Source organism: Dendrobium catenatum, unplaced genomic scaffold (assembly GCF_001605985.2).
Source record: "Dendrobium catenatum unplaced genomic scaffold, ASM160598v2 fragScaff_scaffold_733, whole genome shotgun sequence".
NCBI classification, from domain to species: domain Eukaryota; kingdom Viridiplantae; phylum Streptophyta; class Magnoliopsida; order Asparagales; family Orchidaceae; genus Dendrobium; species Dendrobium catenatum.
The window spans coordinates 224,948-245,465 of record NW_021319195.1 but is presented as its reverse complement, the minus strand read 5'-3'; the positions used below and the strand labels follow the sequence as shown (position 1 = coordinate 245,465).

Below are 20,518 nucleotides of genomic sequence, written 5' to 3'. Positions count from 1 at the left end.
CCATATCTTTTTGCTTTAGTCATGGATGTTCTCACTAGACATTTGCAAGAGGATGTACCTTGGTGTATGCTTTTTGCTGATGATATTCTTCTTGTTGATAAGACTAGAGAGGGAGTTGAAGGTAAACTTGAATTATGGAGGTCAACTTTAGAGTCTAAAGGTTTTCGCTTGAGTAGATCTAAAACAGAATATATGGAGTGCAATTTTAGTAGTAATAGACCTAGTGAGGGGATTGTGACTTTGGGCGATCAAGTCATTAATAAGAGTACACATTTTAGATATCTTGGATCTATTGTTCAGAGTGATGGTGAAATAGATGGGGATATTATCAGCAGAATTCAAGTTGGATGGTATCTGTAATATTACCAATTATTCTTTAAAGAAAAAGAAATAAAAAGTTTTTTTTTTTTTTTTGGGAAGTTAAAAAAGCTTTTTTTTTTTTTTTGAAAATTAGAAGAAAAAAAAACTTACTCGGGTCAGTGGTGATCTGGACCGCTAGGCCATTGAAGTAACAAGAACCGCCGGTACTCCGGAACTGCTGCCAGTACGAATTGAATGCGTATTTCGCATGCGCCGCCACCGTATTAGGCTGAAAGCATTTCCCCCCTGTCTGAATAGCCGCACAAGTGCCGTTACCCTGCCCGCATGCGTAGCTCAGCGCGGCCGCCACAGCCGTCAAGTTCAAGCCGCCGTTGGTCTCCAGCACGCACCAAAGCTTCCCTTTAAAAGGCTCATTGTTCGTCGCCGGAGGAAGCGGTGGGTAGCTCGCCTCTGGCCGCCGCCCCTTCAGATCCACCTCGTACACCGCCGTCCCGTTCGGGTACAGAAGCCCCCAGTGCCGCTCCGTCCCTGGTCCAGTTTTCAGATCCTCGTTATACAGCGAGAAAACAAATACAGGAATCGCTGCCGCCGGCCTCGCCGGCGTCCGTAGCCCGCGCTGCTCCGCAACCCGTATCGCCAGTTTGCGGTTGTAGATCGCCGCGTTATGCACATTCGCTCCTATCTCATCCAGATCGCCGGCATTCGGCCACCCTGTCTCGGCCAGTCCCAGCCGGACCTCGGCAAACCCTTCAGCGGCTATTGCGGCGGCCATCGCGTCGAGCATCTGGTCCAATAGATTCGTGTAGGTGAGTCCGGTCACCGGATCGTGGTAGTATAAGCTGGAGTTCCCCTGGAAAAGGGCGTAGTCGATTGAAATGGAATTGGGGTTTTCAGACCATGGGAAATAGGGATAAGCGTCGATCATGAAATAGGAGGAAGTTCGCCGGAGGAATTCGAGCATGGGGCGGATGATTAGGACGGCAATGTCGGACCGGAAGCGGCCGGAAGAAGGGGGGAAGGAGGATTGGAGGACGTCCATGGCATGGGGAGTGCTGACCTTGATGCCGTGAAGGGAGAATAATCTGATGGAGCGATGAAGGCGAGTCATCGCCGGGACGAGAAAAGGCCAGAAAGTCGAGTTCGATGCGTAATTGGACAGGATCTCGTTGCCGACTAGTAGGAAGCGCAGGCGTACGGAGCCATAGAAGGGGACAATGTTGGATGAGACCCAGGCGTCGGCGGCGGACTGGTTGGTGCCGATGGACGGGAGAAGGCCGTTGGGGACCATGACAGAGACTACGAGGTTTGAGCCGCTGAGGGCGCGGAGGATCTCCGGGTTCGCGTCATAAATCTTAACTGCAGAGGAGCGTAGAGAGTGCATGAGAGCGACGGAAGCCTCAGGGGAAGGAAGGTTGTCGCCGAGTTGGCCGTAGTCTACGCCGAGACCGTGGAAGAGGACCTTGGAGGCCGATTGAACTGCAAGGAGCACAGGGGAGTGTTAATGCTTCGCGTAAAGTAGAAGGAAATGAGGGAGTTCTTGTTACCTGGGGAGAAGAAGACGAACGTTAGTAGGAGGAGGAGGAGGTGAACGGCTTCCGCCATTTTTCCCGGCGGCGGAGGCTGAGCTGCTGAGGTCTCAAGTCGGTGCTTCTTGAGCTAACCGTTAGGCAGGGAGAAGAAAGCCCTGAAGGTATTTTATAGTCAAATAATGGGGACAGTATTCCACGTGTCATATTTTAATTGATTAAGGGGTTTTATTGGTCGCTGACGCGGCTATACTAATTAAATAATTTTGTGACTTTTGTAAAGTTGGATTATTTTGACTGTGTGCAATAAAAGATAATTTATTTATTTAGGCATTTAGTAACGAATAAAAATCGTTGCCGACCCGGAAAACAATTGTATTTTGATGCGTATTAATTTTTTATTTTATTAAAAAATAAAAGAGAGTGTTTGTATAAAATGAACTTCTTCTTAAAATATTTATTTATTTATGGAAGAAAATAAATTTATTGAGACAAGATGAAGGATGTCGTGACATGCATTTTGTTGTGGTAGATATGACATGGAGATGAAAAACAAAGCACAAAAATAAAGAACCAAAGAGAACATAAGGTTTCTTAGCTTGTAAACGATAATAGTATTCTATATTATGATTTCTTCTTCTCACAAGGTTTTGATATATATCCTACGGACACTCACTTGCTAAAAACAGAAAAACAAAGAGCCTCTAATTAGTTATATTAGCAGTAGAATAAGAGTAGTGGAGGTGGTATTGTAAAACGGGGCATGTGGCCGATCATGTGTGCTTGCGGGCTATATGGGATAATGTGATTCCACATCTCATTTAGTCTAAACAAAAAGGACATCATATTGCAATATTTGAGGTATATTAAGGTCTCGTGTGTGTCGGCTTTCTTACTACTTCTTAAAACAACTTCTTAATATAAAAATTAAAATATATGTACTAGAAAGCTGTTTTAAGCAGTAGCAAAAAAGACACCCCAAACAAAGCCTAATACTTGAGATCAATGTACATCTTTCTATGAAGAAATTAAATCACTTGTTCATGACTTTTACTTGAATTTGAATATGTGTCTCTCTATGACCTTCCTTTTTATGATATTTCATTTTCATATATTTTAAAAGGGTTTTGTAGCATCCATAATTCCAATCTCTCTCATAATCTCCTCATTTAGGACATTTTTCCTCTCCAAACATCCATCAATTCTTCCTCAACCATTTCCCTTCAATGTAGCATGAGATAGCGATGTAGGATAAATGCATACTAATGTAAAATGAATATAAAGTAATGTGAATGCATAATTATGAAAGATAACATCATCGATTCAATTTTTTTTTTTACAATGAAATGCTAAGATTTAGAGAGATTATGTCCAACTTAAATTTAGCACTTTGAAAATTAACCTATGTTCCCTTTTTACATTGTTATGGATTTCAAAAGCCTATCCTCTAGGTAACCTCACACGAGGAGATAGTACAAGAAATCTTTTGTCTCAAACATGACACATTTATAATGAAAAAATGAATAGAACTTAGCAGAACCGATCGCGAGGCGGCTAGGGTTTTCCTTCTCCCTCGTTTTCTGCTGATTCTCCTCCCCTCTTTTTCCTCCGGCGTTGCCGAAGGGATCTTCTTCTTCCTTCAACATGGACGCAGCTTTATTGCCATATGATTTTCCACCACTAGTTATGTCTTCAGGTGTTCAGGTCAGTCCGATCACTGAGAGTTGGAACAAAGTTTTTGAGCCGGAAAACTCCTCTAAAAAATCTCTAAAGTTCTCCCATTTCCCATCGGAACCGGATATTATCCCTTTTTCTGGGGAGAAGCTTTCTAAATGAGGTGAAGACTTGAAGCTTTGTCTTGTTGGTTATTCCATAGGGAGGCGACCCTATTACGAGACCTTGCTGGGAGCAATAAAAAAAAACATGGAGCTTAAAAGGTTTGGTGCAGCTCTTGTCCCTTAATGATGGATTTTTTCTTCTCTGTTTCTCTTGTGTGGAGGACTTCGATATGGTTTGGTTGAGAGGTGTGTGGTTCCTGTTGGGAAAACCCTTTGTTCTTCAAAAGTGGCACCCGAAGTTCAAACCTAAGAGGGAGGACTTTGCTAGGGTCCCTATCTGGGTGAAGATCCATGACCTTCCCCTTGCCTGTTGGAACTCAGAGGGGATTTCCTGGATAGCTAGCAAAATTGGAGTTCCGGTAGCTGCCGACAACCTGACCGAGCTGAAGACCCGTCTTACCTATGCTCAGGTATGTGTGCTTGTTGATAGCAATGCATTATACCCTGAGGAGATTAAAGTTTCGCTGGATGGGGACGTCGTTAGCTTGAAAGTTCAATATGAATGATGATCATTCCCTTGTGAGCATTGTAAGTCTTTAATGCATTTCTCTTCTTCTTGTTCGTCCAAGCCAGAATCGGGTTCTAATCCACAAAGTAAGGAGCTGCCTAATAATCGGGGCAGAAGTTTTAGCAGAAAACCTCATTTCATGCCTCACTACAGGCCTCAGAATATTTTGAAACCCCTTGTTTCCAATGTAGTGCCTCCGGATCCTACTACCAATAATCCTGTACCAGCCACGGAATATCTGCAGAACCTTCCCAATGCTACTAGTCCTCTATACCAACCGCATTCTCCCTCTCCTTAGAAATCTTTGGTTCATACTGTGATTACTACTCAGGATGCTCTTCCTGAGTTAGGGGATGCCATTATTCCGGGAATTCCTAACCTAAATTCTCCTAATGATGCTGCTTTTTCATCTTCTAACAACCTAATTTCTCATTCTCCAACTTTAGGGAAGAATTTCATCTCTCCCAATAAGTTTGATGTTCTAAATTCTAAAGGTTCTGTTAATGAGCAAAATGTTGTTTTAGGCAACTCTACAGATGACTGTCTAGTGGTTGTAGGCGTTGTTGATAAGGAGAAGAAACAAAAATTAGCTAAAAATATTATTCAGCTTCCGTCGACTTCTACGTCCAAAAAACCTGCAAGGGGGAAGCAGACCAAAAAACCTCAACAAAATCTGAATTCCTAATGTCTTTTCCTCCCATAGCGTCTTGGAACATTAGGGAATTTAATCGCCCTGATAAAGTTTTATGCTGTAAGCGTCTCATTGAGTCTTTTAAGCTTGACTTGATCTGTATTTTGGAGAACAGGATTCATGTTCAGTCTTGACATGAACAGTTTTTTGAAACTTCTCACTCCCTCTTTGCTAATGAGGCTAGTTGTCATAATTTTGCTCTTTCTACATCGGGGAGGATTTGGATGAAGTGGAATGCTTCTAAGATTAACTTCAACCCCAATCTTGTCACTTCTCAGTTGATTTCTGGTATGATTTCGGTGGCCAATCAACCTCTTTTTCAGCTTTCTGTTGTATATGCTTCCAATTGTAGCTCTGACCGAAAGGATCTGTGGAATTCTATAGCACATGTGGTTCCTGCGAGTCATCTGCCCTGGGCTATTATAGGGGACTTTAATTGTTGTAGGTATGCCTCCGAAAAGTTGGGGGGTACCTTCATCATGCAATCTGCTCTGAAGGATTTTAATGATTCGATCTTCCACAATGTTCTTGTGGACTTACATTCTATTGGGTGTAAATATACCTAGTTCAATCAACGTTTGGACAGTCTCATTCACATTAAAATGGATAAAGTTCTTGTAAATGGGGGCTGGATGAGTAATTTCTCGAAATCCTATTGCTCTTTTCAAAGTCTTTCTTGTTCGGATCACAGTCCCATTATTCTTCATCCTGGGAGCTCTTTTCAGGTTCATCACAGATTCCTTTTCAAAAGCTACTGGACCAAAATTGATAGCTATTAGTCGATGTTTTTAGAGGTCTTCACAATGCCTTGCCTTGGTAATCCTCTTTCTCATCTCTGTAACTCTCTTAGGCCGTTCAAAAAAGGCATTAAAAAAGAAACTTGGGCTTCCTCTACCTGTATTTCTAGACATTTGGACTATCTACACAGTAACCAAAGCTTTTTGCTGGAGAATTTGCACGTTGATCCTACTAACTCTGATCTTAATCATTCTTACAGGTTATGCAATGCTGAATTAGCTAAATTCACGTTCATTCAAGCCTCATGGATTATTCAAAGAGCCAAGGTAAATTGGCTTAAATTTGGGGAAGATGATCTCAAATTTTTTTATGAAAAAATTAGATGTAGAATGGGCAGTAACAAATTGGTTGTCAACTTGATTACTTGTAATCCCTCCTCTACCCGTGCTGATGTGATTACTACTTTTTTGAAGTATTTTCAAGATCTCTATAACCCTTTTCCTCCACCAAATCTGGAATTGGAGAGTTTTCCTATTGGGATTGTCTTACCCGATAACTATGCATTTTCTATTGCTTCTAATGTGTTGGATGAAGAAATCAAAGTTGCGGTTTTTAAGGGGTCTTCTAAATCAGCTCCAGGCCCTGATGGATTTAACTTTCTTTTTTACAAAACCGGGTGGCACATTTTTGGACCGGTTGTTTGCAAAGCTATTAGATCTTTCTTTTTAAAAGGTTACTTACCGAATGGTGTCAAAGCAACCGCTCTTGGTTTAATCCCAAAACATAAAAATGTTGTCAACATATCTGATTATAGACCTATTGCTCTTTGTAACGTTTTGTACAAAATCATTGCAAAGGTAATTGCTGCTAGATTAAAATCGGCTATGAGCTATATCTTCAAGGATAATCAAGCTGGGTTTGTTAAATCTAGAGTCTCCACCGATAATATTTTGCTTGCTAGTGATATTCTTTCCAGTGCGGGTAAAAGAAGATGAGCTAATATCTTTTGTGCTAAATTAAACATCAGGAAGGTTTTTGACTCTGTCTCTCGTGAATTCTTGCTTGCTAGGATCATTCAGAAAGGCTTTCCTAGTCTTTTTATCACCTGGATTAAAGCTTGCATTTCAGATGTCAATTTCTATATTGTTCTCAATGGTGCGCTTGAAGGTTATTTTCCTACTACTGCTGGGCTTAGGCAGGGATGCCCTTTAAGCCCTTATCTTTTTTGTCTGGTTATGGATGCTTTTTCTAATCTACTTGAGGAAAGAGGTTTCAAAGGTATCTCTTCTAAAAACTTCACTCTCTCTCTCATTTGCTCTATGCAGATGATGTTCTCATTTTTGGAGAGGCCACCTAAGAAAATTGCAATAAGTTGGTTTCCATTTTAAGAGACTTTGCTTATGTTTCGGGGCTTCATGTTAATTATGACAAAAGTGTTATTATGTTTCCTAAACACCAAAGCAATCAACTTGAAATTTGTCAAGCTCTCTCTATTCATAGCATAGCAAGCAAAATCACTTATTTGGGTATTCCATTATCCTTCTATAAGCTTAAAATTGAAGATTACATGCCTCTTATGGATAGTCTTAATAGGAAGTTAAACAGGTGGAAATCTAATTTGTTGTCTTTTGATGGAAGACTTCAATATCTGAAATTTACAATTCAAAACACAATTGCCTATTGGATCAGGGGTGCAATTTTGCCTAAATCGGTGCATAAATTTTTTTAAAAAATCAGCTCTAGGTTTTTATTCTTTGGAGATATTAATTCTACTAATAAACTGCATATGATAGCTTGGGACAAAATTTGCTTGCCTATAGCCAATGGCGGGTTGGGTATTCCTTCTATCTCTGCAATGCAATTTGCTTTCAACTGCTCTGTTATTATTCGGATGTACAACTGCCCCTCCCCTTTAGCTGATTGGTTGTTAAACAAATACTCTTCTCCTTGGAAGCCACATCATGCTTTTGCATCTAAAATCTAGAAGTCCATATGCAACACTGCTATCCTGGCTAAATCTTGTTTTCAGTTTAAAATTACGCATAATGCTCCTATCTCCTTTAAATGGGATCATTGGTATAATGATTGCACCTTACTGGGGATGTCAGTCTTGCCTCTCTTCCGGATTTGACCATTAAGGATTTAATTTCTGGGAATTCCTGGGTGATACCCGACACTTTCTCATCCCAGCTTCGGGATGTTTTTGCTGACATTAGGGAGATTGGCTGTGATGGTCCTTGTTTGCTCTGGAAAGACCGAATCAACTACAATTTTAAAAATTATATAGTGGAGTTTTACTCTGAATACCCTTGTTGTAATTGGTATACCATGGTCTGGCACAAAAGATATGTAATTAAGCATTCAGTATACGTTTGGCTTGCTTTAAAGGGATGTCTCAAGACCGTCGATGCACTTCTTATTAGGAATATTCAGGTCCCGAAAATCTGCAGCTTATGCAATCAATATGATGAAATGGTCTCTCATTTGTTCTTTGAATGTTCTTATTCCTTTTCTATTTTGGCTACCATGATTCCTGGTATGAATAGATTCCTTCTTAGGCCTACTATTCTGTAGTTATTTGATTGGTTGAATGGTAATTTCAATGGCAAACATGAGGTGAACAATTTTTATAAGCTAATTATTTGCTCTGTGATTTACTACATATGGAAAGAGAGGAATAATAAGAGGTTTGGGAACAACTCGCAATGCTACACCTCTCTTTTGTTAGGCATTAAAAGAGTCTTATTTGAGAAGATATTGAAATGGAAAAACTCGCTAGAATTACTAGAAAAATTATAAGGTGGAGGATTGGATCTTTTCTGTTCTGTCCCTATGGCTTTTGGTCCCTTCAGGTATATGCAGATTTGCTTTGCCTGGACGATGATGAAGCTCCCTCTGCCTATCCCTTGGACGGTCTACGGGCAACCAAGGATATGACTACTCGATCTATTGCATTATTCTGAGTCCAGGTAGTTGGGCTCAGGAGCAATGTGTTTTTTGGTCTCTGGGTGATAGAACTCAAAATTTGGATATCTCATTGTGCTACTCTGCTCTATATGTAAACATCTCCTGGGAGCAGTATTTCTGATTTCAGCAACTGGAGTTTGCACTCTGTTGGTCTTCATGTTATGCGGGTATTGGATTTCTGGTGTTGGATTCTCATTGACTAGTGCACAATGTTATATAACTCCTTTTGCAGTTTCTGTTGCTCGGTCTGTAGCAGCTTGTCTTCTTATTTTTGTTCAGTGCAATCTACCAAGTTTTTGGTTCTCTATTTGAGTTTTTGAATGTTATGGGTGGTATAGTTGGGGTTTCTTTTCACATATGTCCTACATAAGTTTTTGTTTTTGCTTATATTGGGATGCTTTTACATGTACCTTTTTTTACTTGTAACCTTTTTCTTTTTCATAGTAATATATGGGCTTAGGCCCCAAACATGACACATTTCACTCTTTGATTGCTCACTTTTATCCAATTACCCAACTCAGCACCTTATGAAAGTTTGCATATTCTTTTCTAATTTTAGCTACTTGACAACAACTATTCATTCTCTATTTGTTCAATCTAAATTAGAACAAAAAATCAAAACACAACGAATTAAATGGATATCAAAATTACTAAATTAGGATAATACAATAAAAATCAAAACAATTTTTTATAACCATTTAGTCTTTCTATACTAATATATATTTTCAACTATTAAAAGTAAGATTAAACTTGTTGCACACTAGAATATTCACAACATTAGAAAAAGTATTCAACATTTTAACTTTGTATAACCATCTAGTAGATATATAGATAAAATAAGACAATGCAAGAATAAAAGAGTTTTTTATGTGAAAAACTATGGAAGGGAAAAAATCTTGAAATAGTTCATTAGGTAAGTGAAAATTATTAAGTTTTGGCAATACTTCAAATTGGAGAAAGTGGGATTATAATGGTATAAGTAGTTGGCTTGTACTTTTGTGAGAAGAATGTTATTGAGCCAATAAGGGATGAGAGGTATTATAATGGCTATGGGTGAATGATGGCAGTCCGACAATGGCAGTCAACAATATTACTCGGACTACAACGATCCAACTATGGAGATGGTTAGATGGTCGTCCAATGGAGAAGGTCAGGCGATGCTTGTTTGATAACAATGGTTAGATAGTGATGGTTCAAAGATGATGATTTAGTAATGGTTAATTATTGATAGTTTGATGGCGATTGTCGGGTGGGAGGATTTTGACAACGATGGTTAAACATAGGTGACTTAACGACTTTGGTAGAATGGTGATGGTCCGACAATAATGGTCGTCCAACGGTGGTCAAGTAAAGTTCTTGGATTAATCTTAAAGCCTCTAAAATCTCTCCAATAATTATTTTAGAGCCGTGCATGTAACAACCTAATAATAATTAAAATAAATTTAAAAATAAGAATCTAAATTTCTGTTTGAACTAGAGCACAGCGGCTCCAGAAATTATTGTCATGACATTGAAGGCTTTGTTGCACAATAATACTATATTTGATACGTACTCCAAAATTATCTTGATTGGGCACGAATCTCGAGGCAAAACCAGTTCAGAAACTTCAAAAATTAATTCCGGGAGCTCCCGAACTCCGATTTCAGCGAGCTTATAGTCAAATTGAGCGTCTCTGAAATGTGAATCCAACGACACCAAATTCGAGTCAATCCGAGCCCAAATGAGCCCGAATCAAGGACCCAAAGCGCTATTGGAAGCTTCGTAGCACTGTTTGAATTACCAAACGGAGTCTGATTTTAACGAGCTTATACTCGAATCGAACGGCTTGATGAGACAAATCCAACGAGCCCAAGATCACCGAATTATGAAATCACTAAGGCCTTCAAATGTCCAATGAACGGTGCACGATCGTAGGATTCAGCATCGGCCGTCCATTCGACCACTCCCTATTCGCCCCTGATCTCACGCCTATTTATGGGCCATGCCACTCCATAAAATCTATAAATAGACCCCTCATTTCTCTTGAGAGGGGGATCCAAGCAAGAAGCAAGAAGAGAAGAGAAGAGAAGGAAGAGGAGAAGGAAGAGAATGAAGAAGCTCCTCCTCGACCACCGCCGGAGTTTCGCCGCACCACCATCACAAGGCCCGACGTTCAGGCCCGATGTCCAGGCCCGACGTTCTACTGAAGGCCCGACATTCAGGCCCGACGTTCTGCTCAAGGCCCTACGTTCTGGCCTGACGTCTTCATCTGAGGCCCTCACCTTCTCCAGAGACCCTCACCTTCGCCAGAGGTCCTAACCTTCGCCAGACACCCTCCCTTTTACCAGCGGCCTTCACCTTCGCCAGAGGCCCTTGTCTTCGCCAGATCATCATCAAAGGCCGTGTGCTCCACCAGAACATCACATGAGGCCCAGACTTCCGTCGGACCACTACTTGAGGCCTTGAGCTCCACCAGGCCACCACCTGGTGCCCACAGTTCTCCCAGAATACTGCTGACTATGGTCCTTCTGACCTCCGTTGCCTACTGCGGTCCGTCCGACCTCCATCACCAGACAAAGGTCTTTCTGACCCCGGTCTCTTGCCGACTACGGTCCTTTCGACCTCCGTCGCCTACTGCGGTCCGTCCGACCTCTATCACCAGACAACGGTATTTCTGACCCCGGTCTCCTGCCGACTATGGTCCTTCCGACCTCCGTCGCCTACTACGGTCCGTCCGACCTCTATCACCAGACAACGGTCTTTTTGACCCCGGTCTCCTGCCGACTACGATCCTTTCGATCTCTGTCGCCTACTACGGTCTGTCCGACCATTATCAACAGACAACGGTATTTCTGACCCCGGTCTCCTGCGACTACGGTCCTTCTTACCAAACAAACATGTCTATGTTGATTATTGTAACTCCCATAATGTAATACGTTCTATATGAATATATATATATATATCATAAGCCTAATGCACTATGCCATTTCCTCCTCCCCATTCGCAGGGCTTGCCATGAAAGAAGAGAGGCAAAGGGTGAGGATGATGAGAGAGTGAAGAGAGAGAAAGTTAGATTTTGGTCATTTTCGTTGATTACTTCAATTGGGAAAAGCCTTCTAATCATAATAAGTAACATAAAACCTACTTTTATTTTCAATAATTTCATATCTACTGATTTAATTTTTTTCAAAACACATAAAAATATATTTCTCCTAATTTATCACACTTCCAACATGTAACTTTTTTGCATATGATATAAACATTTTGAACATAATATTATTAAATTTTATCGGATAAAAAAGTTATGATTTTCTGAAGCTAATGGCTAGCATACATATTTTCCTATATTTTATAGATACCTACATTTCATGTTGTGTTTCATATATTAAAGAAAGGCGGATACCATTGATTCAAAACAAAATCTGACATTTGCATGTAAGCAATGAATGATGGTTGTTAATATTATAATTAATACGAGTTGGCTCTTAAGATATAATACTCTACGCAGGAGAATAGGTTGATATGCTTTCCTTAAGATAAAATGATTTATGGTGTGATCCTAATTTTAGCTTGTAATTGATTTACCAAATTAAGCTGATGGATAAAGAATGGTGACTCTTAAATGATTATTGAAAGCTAACTGTGAATTGACTTAAGATAATGAATAATGATGATAAGATAAAGGTCGATATGACAAATTAGTTGACGGTTGTGGTTAAATTAAAGACTAATGATCAATTGGGTAACGGGTGAGGTCGAAGGATGAAAACACCACATTAAAGCTATATATCATGTCTTGCTCTTCATATTTATATTTTTTATTGTATTGACATGATAAAATATGAATTAATTGATAGACGCAACTAATATAAAACTAATTGAATTAGCATTGATACTGATGCAACATAGCATAACATGTCCATTGATTGATCCCTCTTCTTTATTAATTTTATTATAGTTTAATATATCGCTTTTGTTTTTACTAATAATATTGGTTTTACTATTGATTGATATGAATTTCATATATTTTTTTATTGATTTTATTGATAGACTATTGATTGTTGATTGATATGGGCTGAAATTGGAGCATACATATTGATTTTTTTTCCTTGCATTAAATGCAGTAAGTAGTTTTGATTACTTGATTGACTTTTGTGCTAATTACGTGATTTTATAAGATTTCAAATAAAGATAAGAAATCTACGAATTGAGGCTTCGCAGCAATGTTATTTTGATTTTATTTAAAGTTTTTTTGTTTAAATGTATTATTTTGTAGTCGATAGTGACTATTGTATATAATATTTTTAAACTTTGGAATAAAATATTAATATTGACTATAGTAATGAAATTTTGTGTTCCACTGTTTATAATTAATTATATTTTCTTGGATGCAATTAATCAGTTCTAGTTGTTGATAATCGTATTATAAATGAGTATCAATTGTCAACAAAAAATAGATAATAATATGAATTGAAAATGGAGAACATGAATATTAAAAAGAAATGAGATAAAATTCTTCCAATATAGAACTCGAGGCGTGACACCGCGGTAGGGTGGGTGCGGGGCCTATTTATAGTCTATGAGAGTGAAACTATTTGTTAGCGTACCCAAAATTAAAAAACTATCAGACAACTTGTATTGATTATCTTGATCGTAGATAATTATTTCAATATTTAAGTGCATTAATGATATCAAAACTAAACTATTTTGGGCTTGTTTGAATTGTCTTGTCAAGACACCAATTTGATTGTAAGCATGTTTAGAAATCAATTGATTTTCTAATTTATGTCCCAAAATTTTCAACTATGCTTCAACTTCTTGATCAAGGCTCAATTGAACTTGAATTGAATAACTTTTGGTATTGATATGTGTGTCGTATTGAGATATTTAGGATTATTTGGGATATCTTTCTTACAACTTTAAAAGTAACTTTCTAGTTTTTTTTTTAATTAGAATTTCTTACACTAAAAAAATGTTTTAAGAAGCAGTAAGAAAGTTGTTCCAAACAAAATCGTAATTTGATTATAAATTTATTGAAATCAGAATTCAAATGGTCCTTTATTTAATTTTGAAAATTTTCTAATTTCAATATATATCAAGATTCATGCATAAGTAAATTTTTTTTTCATATCAAAACTCAATACTCTTAGATTTCTTAAGGCATGCCTAAGTAGAGATTATTACATGCGGAGTCCATATGGAATAAACTATTGATTTCCTTGAGGATACACAATAAATACACATCAAATACACAATTTTTTTGTGTATTTGCTTTGTATTTGTTGTGTATCCTCATAGAATATGGATAATTCTCCTATCAAGACTCCACACGTAATAAATTATCCTGCCAAAGAGAGGAGGCAGAAGAGATTCAATTCTATCATACTATTGAATTAATAAAAAAAAAACTATGAATTATTATTCAATATTTAGGTGACATGTTCATGAATTGAGATTGATCAAATGAACCAACAAATCAATCTACATAAATGGGAAAAAAAAAACATATGATGATCCATTGCTTCACCCAATACTTTTATGCGTTGAGACTTCCACTGCATATCTTGTCAAACTTAAGTCAAAATTTGGTACGGACTTAACGTTTTCTGGTTTTCTCTCATCCCTTATTGTCGTACCCCCTAAATAGGTAGGGTATGGTTGGAAGATTTAAGAATTTCATTAGCGCATATAAGAAGAAAATCTTATTAAAAATAATTTTGTAATATAAAATTAATTGATGAACTTCTTCTTCTCTATTTGTGAGATTGTGCACTAAAATTAAACAAAAAATTATAATATTCCTTGATTTTGTAATCTTATGATTCTATTATTAGTAGAAACAATCCCATTCCCTCCCCTAAAATATACATTTCATTTTAATCTATTAGTTGAGAATTTTAATTATCAATCAACAGATCTTAAATTTAAATCTTACATATATAAATTATATGAATTTAACTTAATTAATTTAAATAAATAAATAAATAAAAAGCACCCGAATTCCCCGTAAAAAAACAAATCCTTACCACAAACGGCACAATCGCCACTTCGCCGATAATCCGTCCACTTTCATCAAGCAAATCAGCTACAAAGAACAAAACAAGCTTTGTTTTCTAATCCACCACTAGGATACCGCCTCGTCGTCCTAATATTTAGCAACTTGATCGTCTTCTTAAAATCGCCATAAAGTCACCACTACCAATTCATCTTCACGCCCCCTTGCTTTTTCTACTTTTCCCAAAAGGCTTAAAGATACCTTTGGCGATCCCACAACGCCTATTATTGTTATCCTTTCGTAGATCCCTGTTACAATTAGATAAGGCAGCATTCTTGTAGGTTGGGGGCGACCTGAGAGAAGATAGAACGATGGCCGGAGCAGCTGTGGATGGGCGGAAGACAACGGTGGCGGCGGCGGCCGGAGGAGAGGGAAATACGTGCTGCGCGCATGTAGGGGGGAAGGGCCCCGGCTATGCCTCTCCACTTGAGGCAATGAAGGGACCTCCGGAGGCCTTGATCTACGTTACCTGCGTCTATAACGGTAAATTTGCTCATAATAATCTCTCTCTCTGTCTAACATATGTTGATGAATATTCCTTCAATTATTCGTTTGATTTAAGTCCAATTGTATTACCAAAGATTCATTCTTTACATGAGAGGTTATAAGTTTCCATAACTAAAATATTATAGGAACTGAGCATGAGAAGGGGAAGCCTGATTACTTGGCAACAGTGGACGTTGATCCTAACTCGCCAACCTATTCGCAAGTCATCCACAGACTTTCTGTTCCATATATAGGTGATGAACTGCATCACTCTGGCTGGAATGCTTGCAGCTCCTGCCATGGCGACACATCTAATGATAGGCGTTTCTTGATATTGCCTTCATTGCTGTAAGTCTCCCAAAGCTCTCCAAAAACTCCAGATTCCTATTCAAATTTTCCATCAATCTCACAAATCTGAGCAGATCTGGTCGCATTTATGTCGTCGACGTCCTGACGGATCCGAAAGCTCCGGCGTTGCATAAGGTGGTCGAGCCTGAAGATATTGTCAAGGAGACTGGTTTGGCTTATCCTCACACCTCCCATTGCCTTGCATCCGGTGACATTATGGTGTCTTGCCTTGGCGACAAAGATGGCAATGCAGATGGGAATGGCTTCCTTCTATTGGATTCAGATTTCAATGTAAAGGGAAGGTAATGATATTTAGCTCTTAGATCAGTCAGTTTTGTAGAATTTTATCTCATTCTAAAGAAAAATGGAAAGACAGGTGGGAGAAACCAGGTCACAGTCCATTATTTGGATATGATTTCTGGTATCAACCTCGGCATAATACGATGATTAGTACATCATGGGGAGCACCAGCAGCTTTCAGTAAAGGATTTGATCTTGAACATGTGGCTAATGGACTATATGGGAGGCATCTCCATGTTTACAACTGGTCTGCTGGTGAACTGAAGCAGACATTGGACTTAGGCGATACTGGGCTTCTACCGTTAGAAGTAAAGCATTGAATTTCATACTTTTAGCATAGGGAAGCTTCTAAATATTGACTATCTCTTTTGTTTTTTCCTCCTTAAATTAATATCTGCAGATTAGATTTCTACATGACCCTTCTAAAGATACTGGTTTTGTCGGCTGCGCTCTAACCAGTAATATAGTGAGGTTCTTCAAGAATACAGATGATTCATGGAGTCATGAGGTAATATTTCATCATTTCTATAAAAAAAATAACTTTGCAGCAAGCAAGCTACTAATAAGATGGAAACTTGTCAAACTATGGTTCACAGGTGGTGATATCAGTGGAATCGCTGAAGGTGAAGAACTGGATTCTACCGGAAATGCCAGGGCTGATAACTGATTTTCTAATTTCACTTGATGATCGGTACCTCTACTTTGTTAACTGGCTGCATGGGGATGTAAGACAGTATAACATTGAGGAACCTAGCAAGCCTGTGCTTACTGGGCAGGTTTGGGTTGGAGGATTGATTCAGAAAGGAAGTGACACAGTTTACGTTTCAGAGGATGGGACTGAATCACAATTTGATGTGCCTCAAGTTAAGGTTAGAAACACAGTCCTGTAAGTAAAAACCTATAATTCTATTAGCTTCACAATAAGTTAGCACTATTCAACAAGATTTTGGTTAAGTCCTGCCCAAAAATTTAGGTTAAGCCATGGGGATATTTATCTCTTAGCGATGAACACTACAGGCAATAGTGATGGGAAGTTGAAGTTTATTAACTAGAATCAATTCCCCCCTTACTATTCTTTCATGCAGACTAATTCATGTATAAATCTTCTTGCTTATCTTATAGACCTTGTATTAATTTTCATCAGGAAAACCGACTGCGTGGAGGACCACAGATGATCCAGCTGAGCCTAGATGGAAAAAGACTCTATGTGACAAACTCTCTCTTCAGTGTGTGGGATAAGCAGTTCTACCCAGAACTTGTGCAGAAGGGCTCTCACATGCTTCAAATCGATGTTGATATTGACAATAGAGGGCTGAAGCTGAATCCAAACTTCTTTGTCGACTTCGGTGTCGAACCTGATGGCCCTTCCCTTGCCCATGAGATGAGGTACCCAGGAGGAGACTGCACCTCTGATATCTGGATATAATATATCGCTGCTGTGCAGGGACAAAGCATGGAAACTTATCTTGTTTATCTGGCAAAGAGAATGATGGTTGTAAACTTGGATGTTAAGTCTTAGTCATTCCCTTTAAGTTAAAGAATTTAAATATTTCCACGAACAGCCATTTGCTGAATGAAACGAAGTATCAGCTCAATTTCTAGAATAAAAAGTCTGCTGTTTGCTAGCAGATCTTTCTCTATTTATTCCTTAAAGATCTAGTAAAAAAGTCTTGACAGCAATTCAACATTTTTAGCTAGGGTTGTCTTAGCTACACTTGGCACGCCCAACATATACTATGCCTTCAATTGGTTTATTGAGTTATCTTTTTATTAGGTCCAAGTATTTTATTTTACGCTAAATTTGCCGTAAAAATCTCTCACAACTTCAAATGAAATATATAAAGCATTTTGTAGAAGAGTTGCAACGACAATTTTTTAATGCATGGGGAAGATGATTTAAAATTTCTTTATGCCAGAATTAAAAAGAGAAGGAATCACAGTTGCACTCTAATTGCTAGTGATGAACCTAATGTGAGGCAAGACAAGATAAACTCTATTATACAACACTTTGAGAAGCTCTTTAATTCTCCCCAACCGGCTTCCATTTGTGATCACCACCTCATTCCCAAAGGTAATTCTATACCCCCACATCTATCTGATTTGCTGACTATGATGGTTACAGATGCTGAAATTAAGGATGTTGTTTTCATGGGATGCTCCACTTCTTCTCCTGGCCCTAATGGATTTAATTTCGAGTTTTATAAATCAAGTTGGCTTCTCATCGGTCCCTTGGTCTGCAAAGCGGTTAAGTCATTCTTTTCTAAAGGGTATCTTCCTAATATTGCCAAGGCGACTGCTATCACTCTTATCCCAAAATCAGCTCATGCTTCTAATATTTCTGATTTTAGGCCTATAGCCCTTTGCAATGTATTCTACAAGATTATCTCTAAGATCTTAGCCTCCAGGATGAAGGAAATAATGCCGCTCATTATTGGGGAAAATCAAGCTGGTTTCATAAAGGATCGTATTTCTTCAGACAACATTCTCTTGGCTTCTGAAATCCTCAAGGATTTCAAAAAATCTGCTAAAAAGAATATTTTATGTGCCAAGCTAGATATTCGTAAGGCCTTCGATTCAGTGTCTAGAGAATTCATCCTTCTCAGAAAGGGTCAAAAAGGTTTTCCGCCTAAATTTATTCATTGGATTCGAGCGTGCATTTCCAACGTTCATTTCTCTATCTGTATTGATGGTGCTCTTGAAGGATTTTTTGCCTCTTCTTCCGGTATAAGACAAGGGTGTCCTCTGAGCCCCTACCTCTTTTGTATTGCAATGGACGCCTTCACTTGCTTGATTGATAACAAATACTCTCATGATAGATATATTGGGATTCAAATGAATGACATCAAATTGTCTCACCTTCTTTATGCGGATGATCTCCTCATTTTTGGGGAGGCCTCATCTCATAATTGCACTGTTCTTATGAAGAATTTGGATTTTTTTGCTAATGTTACCGGTCTTAAAGTGAATCATGAGAAAAGTAAGCTTATTATATCAAACTACATCTCTGATCACACTGTGGTGTGTGAGGCTCTCAACATCTCTACTTGCTGTGAGAAGATGATATACCTTGGCTTGCCCATCTCTGTCAAAAAGCCTTGCAAATTTGATTTTCAGCCACTCATGAACTCCATTACCGATCACTTAGCCGGGTGGAAAGCAAGATTGCTTTCTATGGCGGGACGCCTTCAATTCCTGAAATACACGGTTTGCAATACCATTGCTTATTGGATAAGAGGGGCCATCATACCTAAAACCTGTCTTAAAAGACTCAGTAGAATATGTGCAAAATTCCTTTTCTTTGGTGATCTGGAGGCAAAAAAATTACATCTTATTGCCTGGAAGAATACGTGCAAACCAAAAATGAATGGTGGCTTGGGTATTCCAGATCTTTTGGGGCTCCAGTTTGCTAATCTTTGCTCTCTTATATTCCGGATTCATGATACAAAAACCCCTCTGTCTTCCTTTCTGATGGCGAAATATGGTTCCCTGTGGCAGCCACCTTTGAGTTTGGCTTCTCCCCTGTGGAAGGAAACTGGGGAGGTGGTCTCTAAAATCTCGTCTACCATTAGGCTTGACTCAAACACTTTGTACTGGTCTGATAAGGTTAAGCCTTGTTTTTCTTCTTTCCTCAAATTTTATTATAAAGAGGCGGACATTGTGGATTGGCATCATCTTGTGTGGCATAAGCATTATGCTCTTAAATATTCCATCTATTCTTGGATTTCCATTAGGGGGGACTTAAAACAACGGAGGAACTTATTAAGAGAAATTTAGATGTGCCATCCACCTGCATTCTTTGCTCTAGTCACTTTGAGACCTCTGCTCATATCCTTTTTGAATGTCACTATGCCTTTTCGGTTTTGTCTCAACTCATCCCTGATTTGGGTGAGTTTCTCTTGAGACCTAGGCATCTCCAAGTTTTACACTTTTTGGGCGATAAGAGGTTTCAGACCGATAAACAAAAAGAACTACTTCTTCTGATCACTTGCTGTGCCACTTATTTTATTTGGAGGGAAAGAAATGAAAGAAGGTTTAACTCTAAATTCAGGAGTTCTATCTCTCTTTGTCACTCTATTAAAATTGCGGTTGAGGCTAAAGTTAAAAGCTGGAAAAACTATACAAATTTACAATTTCCATGGAAGAATTATGTATCTGGATCATGAGTGTAGTTCGGGGGGTTTTTCCCCTGACTGGTCATTTCTTGCGGGTGTTCTGCTGAGCTGCTTCTGTATTTTGAACATTTTGGCTGTATTTTCTCTTTGGTTCTTGGCTCATCCGTCTCTGGAGCATTTGGGGGAATGCTATTCTACTGACGCGTGCTGGAATTTTTGGGGAATTCTGTTTTCTTTCTCGAGCGGTGAATTTTTGATGGTTGGTTGCTGCGATCGGTCTCCTGGATGGCTATTCTCAGCAACCAGGAATCGTTCATTTCGATGGATTTTGGTTGGGGACGATGATGTAGCTGCTAATCATATCCTTGGACGGTCTTTTTGGCAACCAGGAGATAGCTTTCTCGACGGTGCCTGCTTCACGTGCGATTAGCAGTCTGAGTCCAACTTTGGGATTTCAAACTACTTTTTGGTTGGCTGTTCCTTAACCAACAGTTTTTCATTTTGTTCTATTTACATTGTCTTAAGGGGGTATAGGTCTTTGGTTATTCTCAGTTTTTTATCTGAGTTTAGCCTTTTTTGTTATACCTTACTTGTAACTTTCTTACATAGTAATATATGGGCTTCTTGCCCCATTTTCCCCAAAAAAAAA

At 38.8% G+C, this 20,518-nt stretch overlaps 2 protein-coding genes across 3 annotated transcripts; one reads left to right on the top strand and one right to left on the bottom strand.

Annotated features, from left to right (window-relative positions):
* Positions 1–328: 328 nt before the first annotated feature.
* LOC110102336 (probable glucan endo-1,3-beta-glucosidase A6) lies at positions 329–2,144 on the bottom strand. Its single transcript, XM_020830643.2, has 3 exons — positions 1,866–2,144; positions 472–1,797; positions 329–354 (listed from the first exon to the last, which is right to left on the bottom strand). Exons 1-3 carry the CDS (start codon positions 1,921–1,923, stop codon positions 329–331), a joined length of 1,410 nt encoding a protein of 469 aa, XP_020686302.2. The 5' UTR covers positions 1,924–2,144.
* Positions 2,145–14,769: 12,625 nt separating this feature from the next.
* LOC110102361 (selenium-binding protein 2) lies at positions 14,770–17,401 on the top strand. Of its 2 annotated transcripts, none has more exons than XM_028696302.1 (7): positions 14,770–15,106; positions 15,256–15,457; positions 15,532–15,759; positions 15,834–16,065; positions 16,158–16,265; positions 16,354–16,643; positions 16,902–17,401. In XM_028696302.1, exons 1-7 carry the CDS (start codon positions 14,935–14,937, stop codon positions 16,930–16,932), a joined length of 1,263 nt encoding a protein of 420 aa, XP_028552135.1. In that variant the 5' UTR covers positions 14,770–14,934; the 3' UTR covers positions 16,933–17,401. The 2 variants fall into 2 exon arrangements, with proteins under 2 accessions (XP_028552135.1, XP_020686339.1); XM_020830680.2 differs by having other exon boundaries at positions 14,772–15,106; positions 16,354–16,626.
* The last annotated feature ends 3,117 nt before the right edge of the window (positions 17,402–20,518 follow it).

Coding starts and splice junctions, on each gene's coding strand:
- LOC110102336 (XM_020830643.2), bottom strand. CDS start 1,923: ATGGCGGAAGCCGTTCACCTCCTCCTCCTCCTACTAACGTTCGTCTTC. Junction 1,798..1,865: donor GTTCGTCTTCTTCTCCCCAG/GTAACAAGAACT, acceptor TGCTCCTTGCAG/TTCAATCGGCCTCCAAGGTC. Junction 355..471: donor CCAGATCACCACTGACCCGA/GTAAGTTTTTTT, acceptor GTAATATTACAG/ATACCATCCAACTTGAATTC.
- LOC110102361 (XM_020830680.2), top strand. CDS start 14,935: ATGGCCGGAGCAGCTGTGGATGGGCGGAAGACAACGGTGGCGGCGGCG. Junction 15,458..15,531: donor TTGATATTGCCTTCATTGCT/GTAAGTCTCCCA, acceptor AAATCTGAGCAG/ATCTGGTCGCATTTATGTCG. Junction 16,627..16,901: donor TTGATGTGCCTCAAGTTAAG/GTTAGAAACACA, acceptor AATTTTCATCAG/GAAAACCGACTGCGTGGAGG.